We start from the raw sequence: 12,297 nt of genomic DNA, 5'->3' as shown, positions 1-12,297 counted from the left end.
TAATTAAAAAAAATATATACCCATGTACTGTGGCTGTTCTAAAAGTCTGTTTATGTTACTATGCTTTTTCTTACCCTGAAAAGTTGGAATTGAATGGGTTTGTTCTTAAATCTGAAGTATGAATATCCAACCAAAGCGATGATTCCAATGACCAGCATGATTGCAAAGAATATTCCTGTACCAGCTCCAGGATGTAGAGAAGCCTTGAATTGAGATAAAGAAGGGAAATGAATATAGCAGGAAGTATAATTAAATATTTCACAAATTCGAGAGAGAGAGTCATGTTACTATGTGTTAAGATACACAATAGAACATCACATCACATGGTATTTTAAAATTGACCAAATGTATTGTGGTACAGAAATCGGTACAATAATTCAGGATGAAGGAAAATGTCATTTTAAAGCCAAGAAGCAGAGCAGATTTTCTTTTTGCATCCCATTTTGCTATGAAGATCTAAGTGTGAACTATGGTAAAACATGCATAGTAGTACACATATAGGAAATGTGTACTACATTACCTAATTTAAGAATATATCTATATTAGAGAAAACAGAAGAAAAAAGTTAGCATGTAATGGGAAAGCACATTACATTTTAAATTCAGTTTTAAATTAAAATCTAATGTTGCTATTTTGATTGAGTTATGGCCCAAAAATACTACTTAAGCAAAGAATGACCAAGTGCCTCAATATTTCCTTCTTGACATACTTCATCAAGCCTGTTTCTAAAATAAATATTCATTCACAGTTTTTTTGGAAGCCACTTGATTCAAAAAAATACATTTCCATATGCAAAGCACTTACAGGGGGTGCCTTTAGTGATGCTTCAATAACATGGATGACCCCATTGGAGGCAATAATGTCCCACTCACGGATAGCTTTACCATTCACATACTTGGTTGTCATCTGAAAAAAAAAAACTTGAACCACAACATGTTGAATATACTATATGACCTTACTAAGTTACTTTATGTAACATAATGTTTAATTTTCAGAGCTTAGATCTTTTGTATGTGATCTACTTTGTATATGTATACTAGTCCTGCCTAAAAGGACTCACCCTTTTTGTGCTGTTCGACATTAGCCCAAAAAAGATTTCAGTTCTTCCTTGGCTGAAATAGCAGACATGGTTGATCAAGGAGGATACTCATACAAAGAAATTCGCTGTTGCTTCTTATTCAGTTTAGAAAGCTAAATCACTGCTTGGTCAAATGCCATTTCCCCCCTCATTTTATTTAATCCAGATAAATAATATATAGTGGTTGCTATTCTAGCTTTTAAAGTGAAACAGGCTAAATTACTGAACTACACACATAGATTATACATTAAAAAATACAGTATATAAAATAAGAGATAGTTGTGGACAAACCCTGTGGAAAATGGAATTCTTTACTCCTCTTTTCTTGTTTTCATAGTCAATGAAAAGAATGTAGAGAGACATTTGTATGCGAAATCATACAGAAGAAAGTTTCGGAGAACCCAGCTACTACCTTAATTTAAAGAAAAATATTAGGACTGCTACTGATGCCCAGTAGTAATAAAAAATGAGCAGATTAGAAAGAATGGTCATAGTAAATAGAACAGGAGAATATGAGAAGTGAAGCAAGGGAATAAGCTTGTGCACATTTTGGAATGCTCCAGGCTATATGATCCTGAAGTTTCATGGAGTGCTCTACTTTTTCTACATTTGGGATCTGCATCCTGAATACAGGTCCTCCACTTACAACAGTTTGTTTAATGACCATTTGAAGTTACAGCGGCATTGAAAAAAGTGAGTTATGATAGTTTTTCACACTTATGACCAGTGCAGCATCTAGCTGGGGAATTCTGGGAACTGCACATATTTTAAAGTTGTTAACTTTCAAAACACTTTGTTATGTATTGTATATGCTGGCCTATGACTGTAATAAAGATTTGAAAGGTTATTTCTCCACCTGAATACTTTCATTCATGTCCAATTCATATCAGAATTCCTCAGTTTTTGTTTTTGTTCTTTTGGAGGAAAAAAAATCAATGCAATACAGACAATGCACATCAAGCTATATCCTTATGAGCAGCATATTGATGAACAAATAATCTACCTTTTTAGTGAGTGAAATCTGCTCCTGGTTTTCTTCTTGGTGTGTAATTAACAGATTTTCCCCTATTCTGCTTTGGAGAGTTGTTCCATTGACCAAATCTTCATAATATGTGGTGTTCTTGGTTAGATGATATTCAATGTCTCTTCCAGTGAGTGTCTTAAAGCAGCAAAAAATAACAATGTCCACAATCAAAATGGCAGCATTTCACAGCTGACATCTTTTTTCTCCATTTTTTATTCAGGATTGATTCCTTACCTTTGCTCCTAAAAATGAATAGTTTTATTCCATAAAATGTATGGGGAGTACCTTTTCTATTCTATCTAAAACAAGTCCAGGTAGCTACTGTTATAAGAGGTCGATTTCAATTAAAAGAATTTAAACAAAATGAAATTAGGTGGAGCAAGTAGCCTCTTGGATGTTAAAGGAGATACCAGAGACTTGCATCACAACAGGGAGTGAGGCTAAAAATGAACTAAAAACTCTAATCATCTCATCTCATCTGAAATTTGCTTCATCACCTCCATAGGTTCAACCTATGTTTCATCCATAGGTTGGAACAAGTTATGAAAACAGCCAGAAGCAGGCAAAATTTTAGGATATCTGGTTTAATTTCATAAATTGATGATATAAGCATTAGGAACAATGAGAATTTTAAAACAGCAGAAAAAATTAACATTACTTTCCATGATCATCCTATTTAAGCTTCTGGAGCTGGTAAGGAAAAAACTATTTTTTTTCATTTACCTCATTCTTCCTCAAGCCATCATTGTTTGGTACAAACAAGGTTGCTTTAATGGAGAGATTTGTGAGGTATTTCATGAACTCTTGGCCTTTCCTTGAGGTATTTGAATAAGTGAAAATCTCCTGTTAAGATAATAAATTGTGATAGTAAATCATTATGACATATTCCGCTATGATAAGAGTCTAGTAAAATAATTAACTTCCTGAGAGAAGAAAAGAATGCATGATAAATAAACAAACAATGCTTCAGAGATATTTTATGAAACCCTCATATTCTTCTTGCATGCAAGGATCTAAACTGTATTTCTTAATGTCACATATTTAAATAAATGAGTTGAATCAGGGTTGGCTTTTTTCTTAAGAAACAGGAAACTGCTTTTAAGGACAGTTGCTGAAAGGGCAATGGGAAAGGTTAAATCACTCTTTTCTAGTGGAGTAGAGTAAGACCACTGAAAGAAGGCACGTATGTAAGTTCAGGCTGCTGCTTTCACAGATAACTATATTATGCTGTTATACTATTGTAGCCCATACTTTCCTCCTCCTCCTCCTCCTCTTTGGAATTCAACCAGCAGTTTTGTCAGCCAAGAGGCAGAGCAGACCAAGAAATAACTCCCTGGAAGACTAAATACTTCTTTTATTTAAATTGGCTATAATAACATAATCTTGCAAGATTGATTGTGTTCTCTACTAGTCTCAAGCAGAGTCACTGGGAGGTAAGAAGCATCAGCAAGCCTTCCAGAAATGGAGTCAGATTGCTGCCTTCTTCTTGCTATTGGAAGAATAAAATTAGCAGAGACTGCAGCTCAGTGGATTGCAGGCTTGCAGGAAATATAGAAGAAGCAAAACATGGGAAAAGTGGCCAAGTCTCTTCTGGCTCCAAGGATGTCTCTTTTTGCAGCTGAGGATCTCATGCTGTCTACAAGCTGCAGGATGCCCTATTGCTCCACCCTCTCAAGAGGAAGTAATACTGATGTTAGACCCTCCTATAGTTGGCCTTTGATTGCTTCCAAACACTGATTAAAAACAAAGAAATTGAAAGTAGGTGTTTTTCAATAATGTCTTCTTGACCTTGAATGATGATGAACCCATTGATAAAACCTGGCATCTCCAACAGTTACAATATTTTCAACGATAATAACAGATTGTTTACATCACATTTATTGCTCCTTTTAAACAAATGATTGATTCAAATCATTAAAACATCATAGGGAAAAAGATTCTCAAATGTGTTCCTTTGCTTTCTAGGGGACAAAAAGCTTTGCTTCTATTACTCACCGAGAGAAAGTTTCTCAATGTTGGGAAAGTAAAGAGGACTTGAAGCAAATTTCCACTGCATGTAAATCCATCTCCCACATAACCAGTCTTACAAGTGCAACTGACATCTATAAAACAACAAACAGAGTTTAAATAGGAAACTGAGATGGTTCCAGGACATGAATATCTATTCGGAATAGGGGGCCCTTTCCCTAAGGCTTGCCATGTTCTCAGCCTTACAAAGAATGAATTTCTCTGCAATCTGAATTACATAGTTATCTAATAGGAACTATACCTATTAAAATGTTTACATGTTGTTTCTCATTTTAAAAATTGCTTATAATTGTGATATGTTTAAATACAATGTAAATGCAAAGCTTGGTCTATAGATCTGCCTGAGACTGCTACAATTATAAAAGTGTCCCAGGTCTACAAAGATTTTAATTCAGACCTTGATGGGTTGAGCCTAAAGCCAAGATGGCAGATTCTGAGAATTCAAACATTCTTCTATTTTTACCTTTGACTCTGTAACAGAAAACATCCCAGGTTTCAGTCAGGTTGACTCTGATTCCGTAATCAACAATGCCAACAACTCCTCCACCACATTTTGGGGCAGAGAAAGCTGTTGGATATGCGACTTTTCCATTAGCCAGCCAACCAGCAGCACACAGATGATATTTGGCCTATAGTTAACATATAAGGAATACAATCATGAAATAAAAGAAAATGAATAACTATCTTAAGCTAAAGCTATGGGGCTTATCCAACATAATAAATATTGGAAGATGAAATGCTTTCACTAGGAGACAAAATAAATATAGCAGTTCCTACTGCATGAACATACACATGATGGTTACATTAGTGAGAATGCTACTGACCACAGACCTCTGATATCTATAGACTCTTGAGGCATTCTCTGAAGCTTTGGCAGGATGGATGAGTCACAACAACAATATGAAAGACAGAGTGCCTCATTTTTCCAAATAGAACTTGGAGTTCTATCCCAACCCTGATTGGCAGTGTGGCTATTACACACTAGACATCTGGATTTTTCCACAGAACTGGCTGCAAATGGCTCATACTTTGCAGAAGAACCTTTGCAACCTGGATGTCTATGGAGTTTCTCAACCATCCAGGTCATGGTTGTCCCAAAGATGATGTTCAAAAGGCAACTGAATTTCTTCTTTTTTGCCTTGAAAACATTTTGCTCCTAGTCCAACACCATGCATAATTTTCCTCTTGGCTAGGATAAATAAGCCTTCTTACCTTCTGAGCATATAAGAGCTGAGTATATGTAGCTATTGTAGCACTTTCATCTTCACAAGTCTTATTTGCATCAGCAAAAGTCAATTTATACTGCCCCTTTGCAGAGCGCATGTGAAAAACACCAACTGTAGCATCTGCAAAGAAGAAAAATGCAAAAATATTTAGGGGTTTCCAGACATGGTGCTTTATAGAAAGCTGGAAAAGATCAGGCATAAATGGTGGTGCTTTGTAAAGACAAGAAAATGAGGTATTTCCTTTGCACAATTTCCTATTTCATACCAGGTTCAGTATATCCTGACAATATGATTATACAAAATGTTGATTCTCTTTGATATTTCAAATATCTATGCAGATAATACAGTAAATCACTAGTCTTGATATACTAGAGACTGATGTACACACTTGGTGCATATTTAGACATGGCTGTATCAAATTCTTATGTTTTCATGTTGTAACAAGGTGCAGACTCTATACCTGAATATTATATTTTTGCTTTGAATATTTTTAGTAATATGCATATGCACACATGGAACTATCATGAATTATGGCAGAGTAGATCAAAGTCAAAGTTGTCAAAGTCACCAAATTATTGTTTAAAAATATCTATAAAGATTGACAGTCATTGAGTTATTTCATATTAGAACCACCATTTTACTGTAAAGAATTCCCAGATTCAGCATCATTAAGAAGCATAGACAAGTTGCTTCCAACTATTTCTAAATTAGAAGACTGACCCTGGAAATGGAGGTCGGCACAATTGGCATCTGCATGGCACTGTCCATTGTCCTGTGAACATCTGTCCACTGGCAGTTGACTTACTTCACAATCAATTCCATCCCCAATGTAGTTTTCGTTACATTCACATTTACGCTTATCCTGAAAGGAAATTTTAGTACAACTGAGTATAACAGATTTATAAGAGCCATGGTGGTGCAGTGGTTAGAATGCAATACTGCAGGCTAACTCACTGCTTAGTCCAAGAGTTTGATTCTGAACGGCTCAAGGTTGACTCAGCCTTCCATTCATGCAAGGTCGGTAAAATGAGGACCCAGATTGTTGGGGGCAATAGGCTGACTCTGTAAACCCTTAGAGAGTGCTGTAAAGCACTATGAAGTAGTATATAAGTCTAAGTGCTATTGCTATTGTACCACAAGTCACTAGAGTTGACTTTGGACTTCTATTTAAAAATAAAATAAAAATACATTTCAAATACCCATGGTACATGCAAAGTCTTACAAAGCTTAAAAAGAATTTTTCTTTCATTAGCTTGTTATTGTGCTATAGATCTTGTTCAAGAACAGGTAACCTGATGTTCTTCAGATGTCTTGGCCTGGGAGAGACCTTGTAAAGGGTAAACCTACCTGGATCATTCTGTATGACTTGCTAAAAGGTGATTAACCAGATGGCTGTGTACAATGAACTTATTTTTCCACAGGAAACTGTTGACTATTAAATAACTTCATTTGCAGGCATCTCTGCATGCTCCTTTATATAAACAGGGAAACTAATTCCACAACAATGTTTAAATACATAATACTTACTGGCCATGTCATTGTACAGAGAGCATGTTCGTGACATCCACCATTAAGTCCGTCAGTACAAGGGTTGATAGCCATGCATGTAAAGCCATCTCCCTGATATCCCTTCTGACATGTACAATTGACTTTCACATCAGTTTGTACACATTTTGCATTCTTATGACATCCACCATTGCTTGTCTTACAAAGATTCTCAGCTGTGAAATGCAGAGAAGCACAGATCAATCTCTATAATAAAGGGAGATCTACATCAGAGGGAATCACCCTAAGGCCCGTGGCAAAGGTTCTCTGTCATTTTAAGATAAGAAACATAATCAGATTTATAAATAAATTTATGAAGAAGCTTAAGATAATTTAGTATACTGTGGGTTTTAGTTTAATTTTGGAACGAACTCCTTCCAAAAACCCAAGGAGAAAAAAAAGTTAGCATCCATCAAAGGACTGCCCAACCCTGCTCTGCATATTTCCCATCCAGTATAAACCAAGTATGTCAACCAAATAGAAGATAACAGAAATAATAAAACAAAAGATAAACATAGCAGAAGATGAAACAAATACCAACAGTCCTCGATTTACAACAGTTCATTTAATGACTGTTCAAAATTACAACAGCACTGAAAAAAGTGACTTATGACCATTTTTCACACTTATGACCGTTGCAGCACCTCCATGGTCATATGATTTACATTCAGATACTTGACAACTGGTTCATATTTGTGATGGTTGTAGTGTCCTGAGGTCATGTGATCATCTTTTGCAAACTTCTGACTAGGAAAATCAATGGGGAAGCTAGATTCACTTAATAACCGTGCTATCAGCTTAAAAACTGCCGTGATTCACTTAACAAATGTGATAAGAAAAGTCAGAACTCAAATGAATAGGGTTTGGTTCTATTTACTGTATGAGGTCAAATCTTGTAGTGTGCTTAATGAAAAAACAAACAAAAAAACCCCAAACAAAACCAAAACAAGGAGAGGAGAAAAGAAATGAAAAAAAAGACAACTTTCAACATTATATAGTTCACTCAAGAGTAACTTAGAAGCAACAGTTTCTAGTCCACTATTGTGTTTGAAGATATTGAAGACCAATGATTAGAACTTCTAATGTTCTGATCATTCTGTTCCATAATAGGTGATCGAGGCACAGAACAGTTTTCCCCTCAACATCTGCTTTTTTTCAGGTAAGAATCCACATGTGGCATCTGGTTTATAGATTACATTTTGTAATCCAGTTGTTCAAGTGAACACACAGTTTCTCTTTGTAAAGCGAATATATTCTTGCTTGAAAGCTATGTCAGAGCTCACTAAAATACTACATACAATTACTTTCATATTTTAGAATGTTACATAGAAGCTTCATGAGGATGGAGAAAGACTGGTGGAGAACAGAGGAGTTTGTGAAGAAAGATTTTCACAGGAATTAAAAGATAAACTATAAAATGATAATTAAAAATGCATTCCACAAGTTTGATGAACACCTGATCTTTATTTTTTTGCTTAGGGTAATTTTTACCTGTACATGTAAGTCCATCCCCAGTATAATAAGGCTTACACTGACAGGTACCATCAACATTACATACTGCATTGACGGAACAACTGGGTGAACATACGGGAGTTGAAGCTGTGAGGGAAAATTAAAAACCATAATTTAAATTCATGTTTTTCTCATAATGTCAAGTCTAACAATAAAGAGTAAAAGAGTGAAATAAATATTTTCAAAGATAAAAAGAATGGGCAGCCTTATTGCATCCATCAAATTCAAACACAGGTAGTCCTCAACTTAACAATAGTTTGTTTAGTGACCATTAACAGTTACAATGGCACTGAAAAAAGGGACTAATGGCCATTTTTTCACAGTTACGACCTTTGCAGCATCCCCATGATCATGTGATCAAAATTCAGATGCTTGGCAACTGGTTCATATTTATGATGGTTGTCGTGTCCTGGGGTCATGTGAATATCTTTTACAAGGACAATGGGGAAGCCAGATTCACTTAACAATCAAGTTACTAACTTATCACCTTCAGAGATTCACTTAACAATTGTGGCAAGGAAGGTTGTAAAATGAAGCAAAACTCACTTAATAAATGTCTCACTTAACAACAGGAATTTTGGGGTCAATTGTGGTCGTAAGTCGAGGACTAATTATATCAAATGCAATTGCAAAAGTTTGTTTTAATTATTGCTGTGTTGTCTCTGCTTTATGCATTGTGACGAATAATTGTAGTTAAACATAAACAAAATGATTTTTTGCTTCAAATCAAATCTAACTGTAAAATCCTAAAAAAAAACTAATAGCTGTGAAGGGAGACATAAAACTCTCTTTACTGCTATCTAGCGTTCATACAGATTTTTCAGCACAGATAGAGTAGTCCTTTCCAAATGAACTAATTAAGCTCAAGTTTTTATTTCTTGATATGAGGCATCTATCTTACAACTGTTGTTTCTGTTGTATATAAGTGGACGATAATTACTCGGATAGCAGGCCATTGCTTCAAAATTTACTCAAAAGAACACAGAACTGTCTGTCAAGATAATATCTTATGTAGGAAACAGGGCTGTAAAAAGGATTTGTGAGATAACATTAGAATCATGAATCACAGGTTGCTCAAATTGTCACTTTTTTAAAACCTGACATTTAAAATCAGTCCATATTAGATTTGGTTGTTATGGCATATAAATCTAATAACAAATGACCATTATTTGTATAACAGAGTGTCAAGACCTTATCAGCCACTTACAACCAAAAATCAAGCTTCTCAGATTCTTCTTTAACCAGTTTTATTGAAAAGATAGGGACAATTGTGCTACATAAATCTGAGCAGCTGGATATGTTTACTTTACCATCCAATTTATTTGTAAGACTTTTAGGGCAGAGCATTCTTCACCATCTCACTGACCAGCACTAATGCATGGGGTATATGACTGATTTTCCTGATGAAGGAAGTATTATGCAGATAACCTAAACTTTGATATAGTCTTTATCCGATTCTGATAAGCCAATTGCATTTATCTTTTGCATTTGTTGTACTACTACTTTTGTTTTGCACTCGCTTACAGTATAGATATATCATAAATCATCCTTTCCTAATCTGTTAAATTGGGAAATGCAACTTTTAGAATTACATTTGCTTGAAGATACCAAATGAGGAAAGGCTGCACTCTTTTTGTTTCAATCTATTAATCTATCCATCCATCTACCTACCTTAGGAAGCAATGGGAAATAATTGTCAGTGGATTATCTCATAATACTTCAATATCAATAAAAATATGAGAATAATATTGTTTTCTTTAAGTTCTACACATGAAATCAGTATAGGAACATAATTTAGCTATTTGATTAGTCAAGATAAAAGCAAAATGAAATGTTCTCTACAAGCTGCAACAGGTTTACATGATCAAATACTGTAGTCAGACCTAGTTCTGTTTCACAAAGCCGCCCAGTCCATCCAGTTTCACAGAAACAAAGTCCTGATCCAGAAGCTCCTTCATCACACTGTCCATGTGCTGTACAATCGCAGGCTATGGATAGAACATCATTAGACTATTAGGAGAATAATCCACATGGACTACATAATTCATAACCTTGGCTTCTGCCTTAGGATCATTAGTTAGTCTTGAGAAAGGCAATTATCCCAATAAATAGAACATTAATTCAATGATCCTGAGTGTGGCTTTATCGAAAGGGGTCTATACAGTAATAGCTATCTGTATTGCAGATTTCTTGGTGCTATTGAGATGAGCATATGAAACTGCTTTGTCCTGAATCATGTAGCTTATCACTGTCTTCTGGTTCACACGAAGGCTGTCCTAGCACTTTAGAAAATAGACTCTAGAAAATAGACTCTAGAAAATAGAGTGTAGTGTACAGATTTGAGGGACAAAATGCAATTCTGAGACAGACAACCCATAGCATTGGAACCACATTAAATTTATCTTTTCCCAAAATTGCATTGGAACTGCATAACAATTTAAAGAATCACTGCAATAGAAACTCCTGTGAGTAGGTTAGTTTTTTAAAATATAGAGAAAATTGCTTGTACATAAAGCACTTTATAGTCTTTCGCATATTTGGAAACAAATCTCAAATACATGAAGAAAAAACATGATATAGTAGAGATATTTCAGCTCCTAAAAGCTATCTAGACATTTCATTATTTTTTTTAAAATGTTCATTTTATCTTCCATAGGATCCAAGATATGCAGGTTTACAAGCAATCTCTCACCTAGGCACAGAGCAAATTTAGATCAGGAGCATTCCTACATTATTTGTTTCAGATATGTTATGGATTATGGTTCCTGTTTGAATTAGAAGAATTGAAGTTAGCTCTCCCAGATTTAGGCCAGACATTTGATCCCATTAATCATGCAAGTTCTCCTAATCTGGCTCAATGTTACAGTATATTTGTTATTTAATTGTAAGTCGAGAGGTAACCTACTTTTGCATTCCAAGCTATATCTTCCTGGCATACAGAGCTCGCATGAAGTCCCATTGAAGCCAGCATTACAAATGCATTGTCCTGTGCCAGCATAGCCTTCATCACAGTATCCGTGTTTATTGCAAGGAGTTTCCGGGCCTCCTGGGCAAGCTGAATAGGAGTAAGTGGCAATAAGTCAATCCTTACACATATAGATTTATGAAAAACCTATCCCATCTATGCCCTCTCATAATACATTGGGATTTAACTGCCATAATTCCTGGGTTGATGCAGACTGGCAATTCTGTAGACCAGGGGTAGGCAACCTTGGCTCTTTTATGACTTGTGGACTTCAACTCCCAGAATTCCTGAGCCAGCCAAGCTTGGCTGGCTCAGGAATTCTGGGAGTTGAAGTCCACGAGTCATAAAAGAGCCAAGGTTGCCTACCCCTGCTATAGACCAAAGTCTAAAATATTAATCAAAGTTAAAACAATCAGTGGAACAACTTGCTTCCAGAAGTTGTGAATGCTCCAACCCTGGAAATTTTTAAAAAAGAGATTGGATAACCATTTGTTTCAAGTGGTATTAGAATTCTTGCCTGAGCAGGGGGCTGGGCTAGAAGGCCTCCAAGGTCTATCCTATCCTATCCTATCCTATCCTATCCTATCCTATCCTATCCTATCCTATCCTATCCTATTCTATTCTCTCTATGCCAGGGCTTTTCAACCTTTTCACCCATTGTACCACTTTTAGGATATGGCAATATCCGAGTACCACCAGTTGCCTAGCAAGGTGTCGTAAACTTGATGACCAAAAAAAAAAAGAAAAAAGTGATAAAATACAGGTAGTCCTCGACTTACAACAGTTCGCTTAATGGCACTGAAAAAAGTGCCCCCCAAGCCACAGCTGAGCAAGACACCTGCCTGCCCACCCAGCGGTGCTCTTCCTCCTGTTTGAGGTTTTCATTGTTGTGAACATTTCTGTTGGGGATTGGCAGCGG

The 12,297-nt window shown here is 35.8% G+C and overlaps 1 protein-coding gene across 1 annotated transcript in view; it reads right to left on the bottom strand.

Annotated features, from left to right (window-relative positions):
* STAB2 (stabilin 2) overlaps positions 1–12,297 on the bottom strand; it is a 99,982-nt gene that overhangs the window by 3,803 nt on the left and 83,882 nt on the right. Inside the window, exons 57-68 of the mRNA XM_039338192.1 lie at positions 11,319–11,468; positions 10,297–10,401; positions 8,393–8,500; positions 6,884–7,077; positions 6,077–6,218; positions 5,343–5,476; positions 4,594–4,759; positions 4,098–4,204; positions 2,826–2,945; positions 2,082–2,237; positions 805–906; positions 75–203 (exon numbers count right to left, since the gene is read on the bottom strand). Coding sequence (XP_039194126.1) covers positions 75–203; positions 805–906; positions 2,082–2,237; positions 2,826–2,945; positions 4,098–4,204; positions 4,594–4,759; positions 5,343–5,476; positions 6,077–6,218; positions 6,884–7,077; positions 8,393–8,500; positions 10,297–10,401; positions 11,319–11,468 — 1,613 coding nt within the window. The remainder of the gene's footprint in view (positions 1–74; positions 204–804; positions 907–2,081; positions 2,238–2,825; positions 2,946–4,097; positions 4,205–4,593; positions 4,760–5,342; positions 5,477–6,076; positions 6,219–6,883; positions 7,078–8,392; positions 8,501–10,296; positions 10,402–11,318; positions 11,469–12,297) is intronic.

The sequence above is a fragment of the Crotalus tigris genome, unplaced genomic scaffold (genome assembly GCF_016545835.1).
Source record: "Crotalus tigris isolate CLP2741 ecotype Arizona unplaced genomic scaffold, ASM1654583v1 scf7180000017694.5664430, whole genome shotgun sequence".
NCBI classification, from domain to species: Eukaryota; Metazoa; Chordata; class Lepidosauria; order Squamata; family Viperidae; genus Crotalus; species Crotalus tigris.
Note: the sequence above shows the minus strand (reverse complement) of the source record. Positions and strands in the feature narration are given on the sequence as shown.